Here is a 19,316-nt window from a genome sequence, read left to right as displayed (position 1 = left end):
TTTCCTCCTTCACGGCTCCCTCCCACTGGTGCAGGTCCCGTCCCTATTCCTTTGTCTCTGTTTTTTCTTTTTTCTCTTGCCCTGCCCAGGTACGTGGGGAGTTTCTTGCCTTTTGGGAAGTCTGAGGTCTTCTGCCAGCGTTCAGTAGGTGTTCTGTAGGAGCTGTTCCACATGTAGATGTATTTCTGATGTGTTTGTGGAGAGGAAGGTGATCTCCGCGTCTTACTCTTCCACCGTCTTGAAGCTCCTCCCACTGTAAATGTCTTGACCCTAAACCTAGGAATGGCCAATTTAGTCCTGCTTCCTTGATTTGTAATCCCATTACTATGTTTTGTGCATCCTGCAGTACAAAGTGACAGGTAGCTTTAACTCAATCATATCTGCATGCATGAAATAAGTCTCATCTACAATTACTTTCATTTTAATTAGGTTGTTTCACAGTGCAAAGGTCCTAAAGGTTTTACTTGAATTGTCTATGAATTCAGAAGTAGTAAAGTTAACTTCTGATTCCATAGAATTACAGTGTTAATCTTAGTTGTATAGGAGCAGACTGCAGCTGCCATCAGCATAATGTGTGTGCATAACTTAGCATAATGCCCTCAAGGTCCATCCATGTTGTCACAAATGGCAGGATTTCCTTCGTTTTTATGCCTGAATAATACTTCATTGTATATATATATATATACTATTTATTCATTCATTCGTCAGTGGACGCTTAAGTTGTTTCCATGTCTTGGGTATTATAAATAGTGCTACAGTGAACATGGGGCTGTAGATATCTTTTTGAATTAGTGTTTTCATTTCTTTGGGATAAATACCCAGAAGTGGAATTGCTAAATCATAAGGAAGTTCTGTTTCTAATTTTAAATTTTTTGAGGAGCCTCCATATTGTTTTCCATAGTGGCTGTACCAATTTACATTCCTGTCAGTGATGCACAAGTGTTCTCTTTTCTCCACATCCTCATCAACACTTGTTATTTCTTGTCTTTTTGATAATAGCTGTCCTAACAGTTGTGATTTTGATTTGCATTTCCCTGGTGATTAGTGATGTTGAGCACATTTTCATGTACGTGTTGTCCATCTGTTTGCCTTCTTTGAGAAACTATCTATTTAGATCCTCTGCCCATATTTTAATCAGATTGTTTATTTTTGCAATTGAGTTGTATCATAATTTTTAATTGATTGCCAGTCGTGGTATATAGAACAGTAAAAATCAATATAAATATTTACATCTTGAACTAGAAATACCTCTTCTGCTGGTCTGTTAGTGGGGTCAATCTAGTCAAGAGTTGAGCTCATTTTTTTTGTTGTCATTTTTGCTATGGTTATATTCGCTATAATCACCAACTTCAAAATCTTTTGGTGTTACATTGTGTTTAGAAGGAGGTAGGTTTGCTAGAGTATTTTTCTCAATGTTCACTTTCCACCCTCAGCTTTAGGTCTTCCCTGTGTGCCTGCACATTAGAAAGTGTCTCTTTCCATGTTTTTACACACCCTACATGGTAGACTGTTGTTGCTTGTTACTTGGTGCTCACTAGCCTGGTGGTGGGGAGGTCATGATAGTTTTCTGTTATCCTAGATGAGCCTCAGTCTTTGACAGGCCCTGTGCCCTGCTGTCTGGGGGTGGAGATTTCTCAGTGATCCTGCCCTCTCCAAGTGATGAGAGACCTCTCATTATTTGAGTCCAGGATGGTTTCCTGTCCTTCTCCAGGGGTAAGGTTTTTTTTGTTTGTTTGTTTTGTTTTTTTCCCATTCATTTTTTCCTGCCCCCAGCAACAATAGGTCTCCTGTGCCTTGAGAGTGACAGGACTTGGTGTTCTTTTTCCAGTAGGGTGACCAACTCCTCCTGATTTTTCTGGGACTGTCCCGGTTTTAGCTCTGAAAGTCCTGCATCTTGGGAAATGCTTCAGTCCCAAGAAACTGGCTCAGTTGGCCATCCTCTCTCCCAGTGGCTTAAGGATTTTATTCCTCAGGGAAAAAAGGTTCAGGTGGGGCTTTGTGCCTTTCTTGCAGTGGTAGCTGCTACCCTCCTCCAGGACTGCCCAAGTCCGGAAACATTTTTCCAGTTTCTTGTCCTACCCTAATCTTTCTCATAACCATCTGGTGAGGTACACAAAGAAGAGCCTGTTATTGGGTGCAAACTTCTCTTGAGTCTGCAGCTGCTGGGTGTTTTCTGTGTTTATGCTAGCTCACACAGCCTTTAGCAGTTCACTGAAACTTTAGCTGAATTCCAATTATCTGCTTGTATGGAGGCCCCATCTTGTGCTGTGCTGCAGGTTTACCAGGTTGTTTCATCATGAAGGCACCCTTCTTTTCTTACATTTCAAGCTAGTTAGTGGCCCTGCAACCTCACCTCTCTGATAGATTCAATATAAGTTATGATTTTCAAGATTATTCACATTTTCTTGATATTATTGATGGAACAACACTCTTTCTAGCTGCCTACATTCTAAGCAGAAATCAGTACTTGGTTTCTTTAGAAAGAATATATATATTTCAGTTTTGAGGTGTAGTGTTTTATAAATGTCAGTGAGATCAGGTTGGTTGGGAGTGTTGTCCAAATCTTTGGTATCTTAATGAATTTTTAAAATCGACTTGAACTGTCATTTACTGAGAGACAGTTGCTAAACTTCTCAAGTATGATTGTGGATTTTTAAAAATTCTTTCAGTTTTGCTTCATGTATTTTGAAACTCTGTTATTACAGAGTGTATATACATTTAAAAATATTTTTTCTTGATGACTTGATTTCTTTATTATGAAATATCCACCTTTATCTCTAGTAATACTCTTTGTCTTGACATAAATGGCTATAAATATATATATATATATATATATATACACTTATATATAGTCTTTTTAAAAATATATTTATTTATTTATTTATTTGGCCATGTTGGGTCTCAGTTGCAGCACACAGGATCTTCATTGTTTCATGTGGGATCTTCATTGCAGCATGTGGGGTCTTTAGTTGCAGCATGTGAACTTCTTAGTTGCAGCATGTGGGATCTAGTTCCCTGACCAGGGATCAAACCCAGGCCACCTGTACTGGGAGTGCAGAGTCTTAGCCACTGGACCACCAGGGAAGTCCTGTGTATAGTGTTGATATAAACTGATATAAAGTTGGTATACATATAGCCCCACTAGCTTTCTTATGTTCAGTATCTGTGTTGCTTATATTATTCTTCCCTTTTATTTTCAATCTGTGTCTTTTATCTTGACAATACCTTTCTAAAAAACCAGCAATTTGCTTTTTCAATTATTAGTCTGATGATCTGCATCTTTAACTAATTAGAGTGTTTAGTTCATTTATATTTAATGCAGTTATTAATATGGTTGGATTTAAGTCTCTCATCTTGTTATATGTTTTATATTCATCCCATTTATTATTTACTTATTTATTCCTTCTTTCCTGTTGTGGCAGATTGCATTTCCCAAAGATGGCTACACAAATACACATGTACACACACACACGTCCCATTCCACATTTTTTTTTAACAACGTGAGTAAATTTCTCCAACTGTGAGGAGGGGTCTGTGTTCTCTCCACTTGAATTTTGATGAGTACTTGTAACTGCTACAACAATATAAAATGGTTGAAATTATGTCATATGACTTCCAAGGCTAGGATATAAAAAGGATATAGCCTCTATCCCTCTTGAGATGGTCACCCTTGGAATCTAGCCACCATGCTATGAGGAAGCCCAAACTAGCCCATGCAGAAAGACCACAGTGAGGCGCACATGCAGGGAAAATGATGCCTCCAATTGTGAGCCAGCATCAACTCTCAGACATGTGAAAGAATAAGCGTTCAGGTGATTTTATCCCCCTGCCTTTGATCTTGCAGTTGAATTACCAGACATCATGGTATGGAGACAAGCTGATCCCAGTGAGCCCTGTCCTAATTCCTGACCCATAGAATATATGAGCATAATAAATAACTGTTGCACATCTCTAAATTTTGGAGTAGTTTGTTACACAGCCATAGTAATTGGAACACCTACCTCTTTTGGGGTTAATTAAATGTGTGTGTGTGTGTGTGTGTGTGTGTGTGTGTGTGTGTGTGTGCTTTCTTTAGAGATTATAATATGTAACTGAGGAGTCCAGCTCTGGTTAAAAACCTCTATGTGATTTTTCAGGCCTTACCATGGGCAATTACTAAGTCTTTACCTGGCAGGCTTCATGGGGGAAAGCTGCTCTCCCCACATCAGACTTGAGGTACAGACAGTGCATGACAGTCTCTGAAGAAAGTAGCAGTCAAGGACTCAGACCACTCTGGTTCATCATACTCTTCTCATATTTGCCTTCCTTGACCAGGCTTCATCATCTTTTTTTTTCTTTGATTTTTATTTTACATTGGAGTATAGTTGATTTACAATGTTGTGTTAGTTTCAGGTGTACAGCAAAGTGGTTCAGTTATACATATACATATGTCTATTCTTTTTCAAATTATTTTCCCATTTACGTTATTACAGAATATTGAGTAGAGTTCCCTGTGCTATACAGTAGGTCCTTGTTGGTTATCTATTTTAAATATCATAGTGTGTATATTTCAATCCCACACTCCCAATTTATCCCTCCCCCCACCCCAACCTTTCCCCTTCGGTAACCATAAGTTTGCTATTTAAGTCTGTGAGTCTGTTTCTGTTTTGTAAATAAGTTCATTTTGTATCATTTTTTTTAGATTCCGCATATAAGCAATATCATATGATATTTGTCTTTCTCTGTCTGACTTCACTTCATATGATAATCTCCAGATCCATCCATGTTGCGGCAAGTGCCATTATTTTATTCTTTTTATGGCTGAGTAATATTGTATTACTTTGTATATATGTACCACATCTTCTTAGGTGTCATCATTTTTTTAAATCTTTATCTCAGGCCTTTTTTAAAAGTCTCAGGTCTTCAGACGTCTCTACGGAGGCCTCCTTATGCAAAGAGGAAGGAAACTTCAGGACACTATTTCCCACTCTTAACTCAGCATCTCATTCTTTTTTTACTCCTAGCCCTTTCCCCTTGCTACCTTCTGACTCCAAATTGCTGGGTCCTTTGGGGCTCCCTCAAGGGTGAGACCACTTCCATGTCTGGCTGATCCACCAACCTTCCTTGACCCTTGTCTTGTCCCAGGCACTTTCTCCCATCACAGTAAGTGATCAAAGGCTTAACTCTGCTTTTAGCTTGTTACTTTAATCAGCTACTCTGACACCTGGCAGCTCAGCTCTCCGTCTCCTCCAGCTCAACTGAGCTTCTGACAGTAACTTTAAGTTATTTTAGTCTGCTGGCAAATAATCTTGCATTACTTGAAAAATAGTAATACAGTAATCTTTCAACAATATAATTCTATATTCCAGTCCCACCTTTTTGTAGAAATATTTTATTTCTATGTATTCTATAAGCTCCACAGTGCATTTTTATTATTTTTGTTTTAAACAGTCTTTTAATTACATTTAAATACACATACATGTGTGTGCATACATATTAAAGATTTTTAAGGGCTTTTATAATTACCATTTTTGTGGTCTTCATCCTTTCCCACAGATCCAGTTGTCCATCTAGTATCATTTCAACATTTTAACATTTCTTGTAGTGCTGGTCTACTGCAGACATCATCTCTCAGGTTTCTGTTTCTGTTCTTTTTTCCTGGAAATGTCTTTATTTTGCCTTCATTTTTGAAGTGTATTTTTGTTAGATAAAGAATTTTAGGGTTTTTTTTTCCTTTAAGCATTTTAAAGATTCATTTTATTGTCTTCTGGCTTACATTGTTTGTGATCGGAAGTCAAATGTTATTTGTGTTTGTTCTCCTGTATATAATGTTTCCGTTTTCCTCTGGCTGCTTTTAAGATTGGCTCTTTATATTTTATTATTATCAGTTTGACTATAATGGCATAGTTGTGGTTTTCTTAGTGTTTGTCTTTGTGGTTTGCTGAGATTCTTGCAATTGTGGCGTGATGTTTTTCAACAGTTGCAAATTTTCAACCATTAGTTTTTTAAACATTTCTTCTGTGCCTGTCTACCTCCTCTCTTTCTAAGGCACCAACTACACATATATTAGAGCATTTGATATTGTCCCACACATCGCAAGTGCTCTGTTCTTCTTTTACACCCTTTTTTCTTTTTGTGATTTCGTTTGGGTACTTTCAATTGAGATGTCCTTAAGTTTGCTCGTCCTTTACTCAGCTGTTTCCATCCTCTGTAAAGTCTATCTAGTGAATTCTTCATTTCTGATATATTTTTTTTTTCTAACTCTTCTCTTTGGTTATTTTTTTCTAGCTTCCATGCTCAGATGAAATTCTCAGTCTCTTCATGTATTTTGTCTGCCTTCTCAATAGATCCTTTAGCATTTTTATCATACTTATTATTATTATTATTTTTTAAAAGGCATGTGGAATCTTCCCGGACCAGGGATTGAACCTGTGTCCCCTGCATTGGCAGGTGGAGTCTTAACCACTGCGCTGCCAGGGAAGTCCCCATACTTATTATTTATTTATTTTTTTTAAAGGACAGTTTATTTATTTATTTATTGCAGTATGCAGGCCCCTCACTGCTGCGGCCTCTCCTGCTGCGGAGCACAGGCTCCGAACGCGCAGGCCCAGCGGCCATGCCCCACGGGCCCAGCCGCTCCGCGGCACGTGGGATCCTCCCGGACCGGGGCACGAACCCGCGCCCCCCGCATCGGCAGGCGGACCCCCAACCACTGCGCCACCCGGGAAGTCCCCCCATACTTATTTTTTAAATTAATCTTTTACTTTGAGACAATGGTAGATTCACATCAGTTGTAAGAAGTAATATAGAGCGAACACATGACCCTTTACACAGTTTCCCCTATGATAAGATCTTGCAAAATTTTAGAACAATATCGCAACAAGAATATTGACATTGATACAATCAAGATATAGAATATTTCCACCACCACAAGGATTCCCTAATAGTACCCTTGTATAGCCATCTCCCCCCAACCCCAATCCCTGAACCTTAGCCACCACTAATCTGTTCCCCATAATTCTGTCATTTCAAGACTGTTATATAAACAAAATCATACAGTATCTAACCATTTGGGATTAGCTTTTAAAAATTCATTTCAGGGCTTCCCTGGTGGCGCAGTGGTTGAGAGTCCGCCTGCCGATGCAGGGGACGAGGGTTCATGCCCCGGTCCGGGAAGATCCCACATGCCGCGGAGCGACTGGGCCCGTGAGCCATGGTCGCTGAGCCTGCGCGTCCGGAGCCTGTGCTCCACAACGGGAGAGGCCACAACAGTGAGAGGCCCACGTACCGCAAAAAGAAAAAAAAAAAAAAAAAATTCATTTCATTCCCCTGTAAATCATCCAAGTTGCATATATCAATAATTCAATCTTTTTTTTAAAAATTGCTGAATAGCATTCTATAGTAGTTGTATCAAAGTTACTGTCTGATTATTCCACCTTTGGAATATTTCTGAGTCTCCTCCTACTGAATGTTTCCTCTCATGATCACGGGTCAATTTTCTTCCTTCCTTTGTGCCTGTAATTTTTTTTTTTGTATCCTGGATATTTTGCATAAAATAAAAGTAATAGCTAAAATAAGTAATATTTACCTCAAGAAAAGAGCATACTTCTATTCTGTCAAATTGTTAGAATTAGGGGCTGAATCAATCTGATGTGTAGTTGAGCTGGCTAGAGATATTTTTTTGTATTTTATTGTCATGTTGCTAGCTTTTCTAACTGTGGGATATTTCTCCCTGATTTACAATCCTTCTGGAAGGAGTGTCACTAAGGTATTGCTCTGTCATGCCACTCCTGGTTTTCTGAGCCAGGGGAAGTCTCTCTATTTTGATACTCTGCCTCCATCTTTTGGAAGGCAGCTGCCTTACTTTGTAAAAAGGCCTGCAAAGCCTCAGAGGGATTTCCCTCAGCTCACGTCCCTGCTGTCAGTCTTTGATGTATTTGTCCCTGAGCACATTGTCAAATCCTAGAAAGAGTTGGCAGTTGGAGAAAGACTTACTCTGTGGCTGGAGTTTCTCAGAATTCTAATCTATCAAGCCAGCCCCCACACACCCATTACAAGTGCATTAAATTTTCTATGGATTTCTCTTTATTTTTCTCTATGGGTTTTTGTTGTTATTGTTGCTTCGTCATAACTGAAAGTCACCATGTAGGAGTGAAAATTTCTTCTCTTCTATGAGGAGCTTGTCACTTGCTAGAGTTTAATTCATTTAGATTCTTTGCATTCTTGGCAATCTAATGAGTTTAACAAAACAAAAACACTTCTGTATACCTAAAGGGCTTGTCAGTTTCTAGTTTTGCTTAGGACTGGGTAAATCCTAACTACGAAGCTGTGAGTATTTTTTTTTCCTAGGGAGCAATATGTCAGCCTTCTTGTTCTCCCTAGAGACTTTATTCTCATTCTTTTGAAAGATCATTCTATTTTTTATGCTCTTGTAGGTAAAATTTTAGATGCCAAGGCATTCTGTTTGCAGGACTCAGGGAGGGGATTAGTAGTATAGTTACCTGTTTCTTACACAGAGATGTTCATCAAGTCCCCCTGTTTTCAACCCCACCTCTCACTCCTATTCTTCATTGTACTTGGTTTTTCAAGGGCTCTAGATGGCAGATTGTGATGTTTTCCTTGGATGTGTTAGTATCATTCATGCATATTTTGACTGCTGCTTCCTCAGCCTTGGATCACTATTGTTATGAAACTTATCATCTTGCTATATATCTTCTAGAAATTTGTTGAACACTCCTAGGAATCTTGAACTTGAAGATTATATCAGGATATTTGCTAACTAACTGGAGAGTTAGAGCTGAATCCCAAGCAGCCTGATTCCTGGTCCAGTTTACTTTTCGTTAACCTTATCACTGCCTTATTTCATTCTCCCATATTTCTTTCTGTGTTGAGGTTTACTGAAGGCATTAGTGAAGAATCATCCAAGGAGCCACACTGTAACAAGGATTCAGCTGACAGCTACCCCTGCAAGTGCACTCGTGTTGATGAGCCAGCGCATAGCTAAAGACCTAACTCCATTTCAGATAGTGCTTCTTTGGACATCACTGGAAGATGAAAAGGAAAACCTGTTTCATTCTCAAGCCTACTCTAGGGCCAATGAAGTTGGTGAGGTGGACCTAGAGCATACATCTTCTCTTGGAGGTGATTATGTAGGAGTCCACCCTATGGGTCTCCTCTGGTCCCTGAAACCTGAGAAGATATTAACTAAACTGCTGAAAAGAGATGTTATGAATAACCCCTTGCAGGTCCAATTAAAACTTTATGATTCAGATGTAATGGTTACCCACATCACCATCACTACTCCAAAGGTCAGCCCGACTTTGGAGAGGTGGTATGTAGCACCTGGTGTCACCCGAATCCAAGTCAAAAAAGGCCGCCTTCGGGGAGCCCTCCTTCTCCCTCCAGGTGAGTGGAATTACCCTGGTTATTGTCATCTTTTTTTTTCTTCCTCTTTTAAATCCCTTATCCTCCTAGAAGTTTAGCTTGGATGTGGATAAAATAGAGAGCATTCCTTTCCTGACTCAGAATCAGAGTTAACTTTGGGTCAGAACAAGAACGTGGTGATAACTTCATTCCAACTCTAGTTTTATCTCAGCAATTCTGGAGCCTGTCTAAGGATATAACAGTAGTTTATGGAGTCCCTGCATTATGGGATTTCCATAGCTTTGGATTTATGTGAAATTCATTCACATTGAAGCCTAGCTATCTGAAGACCCACATCCTGATATGGAACTGTATCCCAGCTTCTTTTGGGGGTTCTGTCATGTCTGAGTTTTAATTTAGGCATAGGTCATTGCATGATTGTCACAATAAGCTGATGATATAATGGACTGAAATATTGCAACAAATATAGAGGATGCAAAGAAACTTTATACCCTCTAGTTCCATAAATATTGCATATTTATAGGATATTCCATAAATCAGCAGCTAATATAACATGCTCCCTAATGGCTATAAAACTTTTCAGAACATTCAGTTTCTCATAGGGATCTCAACATACCAAAAAGTGGTTCAAAACATCTATTGGTACATTTCTCAGAGTTTATTGTGGGGACTGAATGAAGCAAAGTTAATTTCCCAGAAGTAGCCCCCAGTAGGTCCAGATTTCAGGTGTGTCTGAGGTTGCCTTATTCAGACATGTGCTTTGATTTGGGACACAGCCGTCACATCATCAGGAGGTATTCCCCCTCTCTCCCTGCCTTTTTTTTTTTTTTTTTTTTTTTATAGTCACCTTCTAGAACTGAGATGGGTTAAGGAAACCTGAAGTGTTAGAGGTGGTTTCTGACAACATAGAGTGTTAGATGGCGTAAAAGGAAAAAAGATTCCCTTTGCAAATTCACCATGACCCATGCACCTTTTTGGGTAAATCTGAAAAATTTTTACCCCCAGTATTTAGCATATAGACCACTTTATTTTTTTATTTATTTATTTTTTTCTTTTTGCGGTACGCGGGCCTCTCACTGTTGTGGCCTCTCCCGTTGCGGAGCACAGGCTCCGGATGCGCAGGCCCAGCGGCCATGGCTCACGGGCCCAGCCGCTCCGCGGCATATGGGATCCTCCCAGACCGGGGCACGAACCCGTATCCCCTGCATCGGCAGGCGGACTCTTAACCACTGCGCCACCAGGGAGGCCCTAGACCACTTTATTGTGGGTAGGGATCAGGAAGTAAGTGGCAGAAACCTCCTTGACGCTAATATTCAGTTAAGAATCTGAATATTCAGCTCGGTGCTTTGCGATGACCTAGAGGGGTGGGATAGGGAGGATGGGAAGGAGGCTCAAGAGGGAGGGGATATGGGGACATGTGCATGCTTATGGCTGATTCGCTTTGTTGTACAACAGAAACTAACATAGTATTGTGAAGTAATTATACTCCAATAAAGATCTATTAAAAAAAAAAGAATCTGAATAGTAGCTCAGGCCTTTCACCTTGGGATGATGTGCTGGTTTAGGGTGTGCTCTTTGCGAACCCTCTAGACATTGTGTGTGCTGGGTCTCCTGATTTGGTGCTTATTCTGTTGGGGTACAGAAAAGGGTTGTGTTCTGTGGAGCCAAAAACGGTTGAGTCAGGTCTCAAAGAAGTTCTTAACAACAACATTTTTCCAGAATAAGAGGCTCAGTAATCTTAAGTACTGTCAATCAGAATATGCAAAAACATCCATTCATGTATTCAAGTGGTATTTTTAAACCAAGATGTATTCAGTATCACTTTATTTCTCCTTTTCTCAAGGTGAGGAAATATAGCAATATTTTGTTTTGACAATTCCCAATACTCCTTTAAATCAAGTCACTCCTTTCAAATATGGATAGGATCAGGCTTTCTTAGCTAAAATCACTTATACAATAATAGTATATCCCCAATAAGGGTATGATAAATTACTTTCAATATGTGAGCTCTGCTTTATTTTGGAAGCAAGCTGCCTACACAGTGAGTGTAGAATGATACCCTGACCGTCCCTATTTTGGTGTAAAATTTCGTCACTGTATAGTCAGATGAGTGTAACAGAGCAGTGTTAAGTCAGGATTTTAGCTAACATAATCATTTCAATACTTTTTTTTTTTAAAGCCATATACTTCTTTGAGAACCCAATTAAATCTGTGGGTGCTCTCATCAGTAAAATGCATATATAAATGTATAGTCTCGCATGTAATTTCAGGACCTTCGCTGATTTCCTGAAGCCTATTTGTGTAGGTTAAGCAGCCCTTGCCTAATTTCTTTGGCTTTCTTTACTTCAGCACTATAGATATGACTCATTAAGAGTCCTGAATTCTCTTTGGCTGTAGAAATTAAACATGTCAATGAACATGGTGTCCAGTGAAACTTCTGAATATTATGCTCCATTATATACTCAGTCAGCTTTAATTCTGCCCCAGAAAAAAGGCTGAAAATGTGGAAATTCTATTGAAATTTTATACATTAATTCTAAAATTTGTGATGCATTTCTTCGTGTTGTCATATTTGTCTTCTCTTCTTCTCACCTTCCCTTCTTACTCAATTCTGTGTTTTTTTTTGTTTGGTTTTGTTGTCAGGAGAGGGCCATTTCCCAGTGGTAATTTATTTGTTTGGTGGTATTGGTGGACTGATTGACATCCGAGCCAGTCTCCTGACCAGTCATGGCTTTGCTGTCTTGGCCTTGGCTTACTGTGACTATGAAGACCTCCCTTTCCAACTAGAGAAAGTAGATTTGGAATATTTTGAGAAAGATGCCAACTTTCTCCTGAGACATCGTAAGGTAAATTTGACCTTTTCAGTCAGTTTCAATCCCTATTTTTCAATAAGCATGATATTCTGTGACTTCTTTTAACTTCCAAGTATGATTCTCCCTCAGTGAACTTGAAATTCTATTACATATTTGTATTATTCACATGATTTATCTTGTATCCCGTGTCTTCTGCTCAGAAAGATGAAATGCATAGTTAGCCTGGGTCTGTCATGGAATCAAAGGCATTGGCTTTGGATTCAGACAGAAATGGGTTTCATTTCTGGCTCCATCCCATCTGGTTGTGGGAATCTGGGCAAGTTACTAAGAACCCCTAATCCTCAGTTTCTTCATCTATTAAATAACATTGTAGTGACACTACTTCATAAGGTTACTGTGAGAATTAAAAGGAATACTAGAAGCCAAGTGCTTATTAGAGTAACAGGCAACACTAAATACTCAATAAATCTGATCAATTATTATTATTATCACATTCTCTGATAATTATTAAATCACCATACTTAACCAGGTAGATAATCTATTTCTTTGAAGAGTGGGTCAGAATTTTTAGTTACTTGACAGGTCTTAAACATAATGCTATAGTACTTTCTAATCCACATACTTTCTTTAAATTTTAAAATGTGCTTTGCTGGGCCTCCCTGGTGGCGCAAGTGGTTGAGAGTCCGCCTGCCGATGCAGGGGATACGGGTTCGTGCCCCGGTCTGGGAGGATCCCATATGCCGCGGAGCGGCTGGGCCCGTGAGCCATGGCCGCTGAGCCTGCGCGTCCGGAGCCTGCGCGTCCGGAGCCTGTGCTCCGCAACGGGGGAGGCCACAACAGTGAGAGGCCCGCATACCGCAAAAAAAAAAAAAAAAAAAAAAATGTGCTTTGCTGCTGTAAGAGGGTTGATGCATGTTAGCCCTTATTTATTGCTAATTTTTTTTCTTAATAAGAAGCAGTCTAAGTAATTAAGACTCTGTACTGCATCCTTTCTCATATAAGGATCACCAAAGTACTGTGAGAATTGCAATTGTAAGATGAGCAACAATTGCTGACAATCTACTGATGCACTGAATTTTTAAATAGCTTTTTTTTTTTTTTTTTGCAGTACGTGGGCCTCTCACTGTTGTGGCCTCTCCTGTTGTGGAGCACAGGCTCCGAACGCGCAGGCTCAGCGGCCATGGCTCATGGGCCTAGCCGCTCCGCAGCATGTGGGATCTTCCCGGACCGGGGCACGAACCCGTGTCCCCTGCATCGGCAGGTGGACTCTCAACCACTGTGCCACCAGGGAAGCCCTAAATAGCTATTTTTGATGCATATAATGGAATTGTCCTTGGACTATCAAATAGGCATTGTTATCATTGTGCTAGCCCTCTGCTTGGCTTAGATGAGAAATTAAAATGTTATGTGATTCTGCTTTTCACTCTTTTAGCCTGGGTCGCCTTGTAGGTGCTGCGTGACTTTTCTATCATTCTTTCTACCAGTATCACACAGATAGCTAGTTAGTGACTAAGCCAGGCCTGGAAACCCGATTTCTTTCCTAGGCTCTGAGTATTTCCATTAAACCTGCTTCACACTGCCTCTTCTGCAGGAGGATAGACCTCAGATACTTCAATTCCTTGAAAGTCTTATTTCTCCATCTGTTGATTTGAAGTGTCTTCTAAGGACTCTAAATTCCCCAATTGAAAATTTGGTGGCAGAAGTTGTAATAAGAGTTAGTGTTCTGCCAAAGGCCAGAAGTAAATTAGATAAAGCCTGCATATATCTGAGTCACCTTTTTTGTGTTCATCCATGTTATACTGGTTTTTACTTTATCTTCCATGGCCAAATCCATTCTGAGTTCTCGTCTCTCCTTGCCATAACTGTGACTATATCTTTTAACTTGATACAGAATTTCAGAGCTTGAAAGTTTCTTTTAACCCAAAGGGCAGGGGGGAGGGTGGTTCAAGCCTCTTCTCTTAATATGCAGGATGAAAAATGGAGTGTATATATGATTCAATTTGTTTCATTTTTTTCCCCTTTACCATAAGAATTTCTCACATTTGTGTCAGCTAGATACAAGTGGTACATTCATTCATATTTTTCTAAATAGTAAAAAAAAAAACCCCAAACATTACTTAATAAAATGTCTTTTTTTCCTAAGAAAATCTAGGGAATCAGTAAGGCTTTAGAAGAGATGTGATTCTCTGAAACTACCCTTGCATGGGGCCAGTGCTCAAGGAGAATGAAGGCTTTATTTTGTACCATAAAAAACAACAACAAAAACTTTAACTCCTTCTTTTCCTTTGCTCTCCTATACCAGATTGGTAACTAGGAGCTGTATATTCTGCACTCATAACTAACTCATTGTCTTGTTTTCTTTTTATCCCTGCTGGTGCTGCTTAGCTCAGGGCACCATTATTTCTTGCCTGCACCATTGCAATAAGCTTGGCTTTTCTGCCTCCAGTTTTGCAAGTCAGAGTCATAAGACTGGTTTTTTTAGAGCACAGTTATTTTACTCTCTTGCTTAACCATCTCCCAATTTACTAGGCTTCCTAGTCAGGCTTCCTAGCATGTTAGATAAAATTTTCCATAATCTGACTTCTGCGTACTTCTGCCTTATCTTATGCCTCTCCTTAAAATCTGTCCTGATTCCCCTCTGTAGTTAGGAAAAGAGTAAAGGCTGCCTATTAGCATGTTCTTCAAAGTCATTCCCTGTCAAGCTGCTGTTTTCTTTTCCAGCCTTATTTTGCTATTTCCCGTCTGATACTCTAAACTCAAGTAATGAAGAGCTACTATGGTTACCTGAATGCACTGCTCCTGAGTTTTAGCATGTGTTCCTCCCATGGTGAATCCATTAGGAATGTTCTGGCTATGTTTCCAGAAAAGTCACTGAATGTGGCTTAAACAACATCAACATAAGGCATTTTATTCTCTCATGTAACAGATCTGGAGATAGGTGGTTCCAGCTTTAGTTTGGAAACTCAGTGGAGTTTCTTACTGAGGAGACTGGATTGGCATTTCTGTAATTTCCTGGCCTTCTTCTCAAGGTCACAAGATGGCTGTGGCAGTTTCAGACATTAAGTCAACATGCCAGCATTATCAGCAATGTTAAATCCATAGTATTCAGTCAGTAGAACCTGACATATTCTTGAAGGAGCATTGGACATTAGTTACATATTCCAAAACTCTAGAACTGGGCGCATGGGTGGGATTAGTACGTGCTTTGTTCCCACTGGCCACTGAAGTTCTTTGGTTGTTTAAGATTGTAGGGTTTTGGGCCTCCCTGGTGGCGCAAGTGGTTGAGAGTCCGCCTGTCGATGCAGGGGATACGGGTTCGTGCCCCGGTCTGGGAGGATCCCATATGCCGCGGAGCGGCTGGGCCCGTGAGCCATGGCCGCTGGGCCTGCGCGTCCGGAGCCTGTGCTCCGCAACGGGAGAGGCCACAGCAGTGAGAGGCCCGCATACCGCAAAAAAAAAAAAAAAAAAAAAAAAAAAAAAAGATTGTAGGGTTTTGCTAAATGATGGATAGAATCAACATCTCATTTCTATTATTTTCGGGACTAGTGACCTAAAACTAATAGACCTCCAGATATTTCTCTAGCAAAGATGGGTTTATTTGGGATCAGCAGAGAACTGCAATTTGGTGTCTCAACCATAGAGAGCCACGTGCAAGTCCCAACACAGCAAGGGAAAGAGAGCACTTTTATGGAGGGGAAAAGGAAGTGGGAGGGGGAAGAGCTATAGTAAACAGACTCTATGGCTTTTCATTGGCTGAATCATTGCCAGGAAAGAAGAGTATTTCTTCTTCTAGTTGGACTTTGTTGCAGGGCGTGAGAGCTCCCCCTTCTAGTCTCCCAACTCTATTTAATTGAGGTTTCTAGTTTATTTATTTTTTACATTTCCCCCTTTAGATCAAGATCTTTCTCTGAAAACATCACTGATCAAGAGTCAAGTTTTCCAGTTTCAGCAGCCTTTTGTCCCTCAATGCCAGGAAGGCCCTTTCCTGGGTGTAGTGTCTCACACTGGAGGGCAAATGCATAGATTGGAAACCAGTTGAGGTACCATGCAAGTAACAGGGAGGGACAACTGTCAGGCACTTTTAATCTAAAATCCATATGTTATCAAGATCATCTAAAGCATTATGTCATCATCAAAAGTTGGCAAACTTCCAATAGGCCTGGTCTGAATATCTTGGGAAAGTTGTCTCATCAGATGTCATCTGCTTCAATTCTGGGAAATCTTTACTTTCAGGTAACTAGATGATGTGCAGGTCTAGTCAGGGTTTGATGCTTTCTTTAGATGTGTCACATGAATCCAAGAGTCTGTTCCTTGGAGTTTGGTGCACAAGGGCCTTTCCTGTGAGGCTGAAGAGAGCTTTTATGGAAGTGTCTTTTCCAGTAGATGAAATCTCCAGGTTATAGAATGTGAATCATAAGGTCCTTGTCTCCCAAGAGTACACTGTGAAAAGATTTCACTACCAAAACATAGTTATTTTTAATAGAAGCAATTAGGCCTTTGCAATATTGGAGTATCTCTTCTTTTATCAGCTGTGGGTCAAAAGAAGCAAGAGCCAAAACACTGGGTGTCATTTGACTGTCACAAAGGGTGAGAGTTTATGGGTTCCAAAAAGTATGGATCTGAGATTTAGAAGGACCAATGGCAATGTTTTTGGTCAAAGTACTTAGAGGGCCTATACCAGTTTCACTAACTGAGTCTTAATAATGCCACTGGTGTGTTCGACTAAGCCAAAGGTTTGAGGGCATAAAGTACAGTGAAATGTGTAAAACCAGCCAAACAGCACAGACTTATCAAAGCACCTGGTCAGTAAAAGGTTTCCTTGATCACTATGAAATTGAAGAGGAGTTCCCCAGGTACAGATAATCTTTTCCAAAAGGGCTTTAGTTAGCCACAGAAGAGGCAGTAGCCTGTCTGTAAGGGAAGGCAACAGTCCATTGTGAAAACATAGACCATGGCTAAAACATATTTATATCCATGAGGTGGAGAAAGTTGTATGAAACCCATTTGTCAGACCTCGAATGGTCTATTAAGCAGTTAAAAATGTCTGGTAGGGGTTTCCCTGGTGGCGCAGTGGTTGAGAGTCCGCCTGCCGATGCAGGGGACACGGGTTCGTGCCCCGATCCCGGAAGATCCCACATGCCGTGGAGCGGCTGGGCCCGCGAGCCATGGCCGCGGAGCCTGTGTGTCCGGAGCCTGTGCTCCGCAACGGGAGAGGCCACGGCAGTGAGAGGCCCGCGTACAGCAAAAAAAAAAAAAAATGTCTGGGAGCAGTATGAGCAGGCTTCCCTGGGTTGTATTTTGGACAAGTGGGACAAGTGAGGTTTGCACTTTTCATGGGTTAGTGTTTCTCCCCCAGTATTGATTCATGAATGCTGTCATTTTGTCAGTAGATCAATAGTTGAATGCATGTGCAGTGGTGAGGAGTGGGAATTTTAGAGTCTCTGGTAGGACTGGGTGGTTATTTGGTCTAAACCAGAGCTTTCTCTTTTTATCAAACCAACAATTTTTGAACTTCCCATCTTGTTTTTCCTTTTCTGAGGCCAATTTTTGGACTTCTCTAGCGAGTTTTCTTAAGTTACCACTTGGGGAAATAACACTTTAGACCATGACAAAGGTTTGGCTGCTGCTGGTCCCTTTAAGACCAGGATTTTTTTGCAGAAATGTCAGCAAGGTGATTTCCTTAGCTTGCAGAGAGTCAGGGTTAGAATGCTCCCAAAGTATTAATAATAGCTAAGGCAGCAGGTAAAAATTTCTGAACATAGGGGCCATTTAAAATTTTATATCTGCTGGAAGTAAGGAAGCCATGTTGCTTCTACAACATTCCAAAATCATGAGCTACTCTGAAAGCATATCTGCTATCAGTATAAACATTGCCAGTTTTGTCCTTGTCTAAAGTACAAGCCCATGTAAGAGTGTATAATTCAGCCTGTTTGGCCAAAGCCATAGGTAAAGATGCTGCCTCAACAACATCAAAAGAGTTGAAGTAGCTTACCCAGCACAGTATTTGCCACTAGCACCTTTTAAATAAGAACCACCAGTGAGCCATGAGAGGTCAGCATTACTCAGAGGATTTTCCTGTAGATCATCATGAGCAGTCAGGAGGTGACCCCTAAAGTTAAGCTGTCAAAAGGGACTTCGTCAGTGATGTAGAGAAGAGTAGCAGGGTTAAGCTTAATACAATATAGAAGAGTTATGTGAGGGGCAGTTAACAAAACGACTTCATGGGGGTGAAGTGGCTGACTGAGAAATGTTGAGAGTGATGAGAATTCAGGAAAGCTTCTAATGCATGAAGTACAAAAAAGGTTAAAGGGGATCCCACAACGATTTTCTCAGTGGTTTTTTTTTTTTAACATCTTTATTGGAGTATAATTGCTTTACAATGGTGAGTTAGTTTTATAACAAAGTGCTTTATAACAAACTGAATCAGTTATACATATACATATGTTCCCATATCTCTTCCCTCATGCGTCTCCCTCCCTCCCACCCTCCCTATTCCACCCCTCTAAGTGGTCACGGATCACCTAGCTGATCGCTCTGTGCTATGCAGCTGCTTCCCACTAGCTATCTATTTTACGTTTGGTAGTGTATATATGTCCATGCCACTCTTTCACTTTGTCCCAGCTTCCCCTTCCCCCTCCCCATATCCTCAAGTCCATGCTCTAGTACGTCTGTGTCTTTATTCCCATCTTACCCATAGGTTCTTCATGACCTTTTTTCCCCCCTTAGATTCCACAAATATGTGTTAGCATACGGTATTTGTTTTACTCTTTCTGACTTACTTCACTCTGTGTGACAGACTCTAGGTCCATCCACCTCACTACAAATAACTCAATTTCGTTTCTTTTTATGGCTGAGTAATATTCCATTGTACATATGTGCCACATCTTCTTTATCCATTCATCCGATGATGGACACTTAGGTTGTTTCCATCTCCGGGCTGTTGTAAATAGAGCTGCAGTGAACATTTTGGTACATGACTCTTTTTGAATTATGGTTTTCTCAGGGTATATGCCCAGTAGCGGAATTGCTGGGTCGTATAGTAGTTCTATTTGTAGTTTTTTAAGGAACCTCCATACTGTTCTCCATAGTCGCTGTATCAATTTACATTCCCACCAACAGTGCAAGCGTGTTCCCTTTTAT

At 40.4% G+C, this 19,316-nt stretch overlaps 1 protein-coding gene across 1 annotated transcript in view; it reads left to right on the top strand.

Annotated features, from left to right (window-relative positions):
- LOC132491605 (bile acid-CoA:amino acid N-acyltransferase-like) overlaps window positions 1-19,316 on the top strand; it is a gene marked incomplete at its 5' end in the record, with an annotated part of 44,220 nt that overhangs the window by 9,837 nt on the left and 15,067 nt on the right. The window contains 2 exons of the mRNA XM_060100466.1: window positions 8,872-9,384; window positions 12,007-12,209. Of these exons, the coding sequence (XP_059956449.1) occupies window positions 8,872-9,384; window positions 12,007-12,209 (716 nt within the window). The remainder of the gene's footprint in view (window positions 1-8,871; window positions 9,385-12,006; window positions 12,210-19,316) is intronic.

This window comes from Mesoplodon densirostris, chromosome 6 (genome assembly GCF_025265405.1).
Source record: "Mesoplodon densirostris isolate mMesDen1 chromosome 6, mMesDen1 primary haplotype, whole genome shotgun sequence".
In the NCBI taxonomy this organism is placed as follows: domain Eukaryota; kingdom Metazoa; phylum Chordata; class Mammalia; order Artiodactyla; family Ziphiidae; genus Mesoplodon; species Mesoplodon densirostris.
The sequence above is the reverse complement of the archived record's forward strand: the minus strand, read 5'-3'. Positions and strand labels throughout refer to the sequence as shown.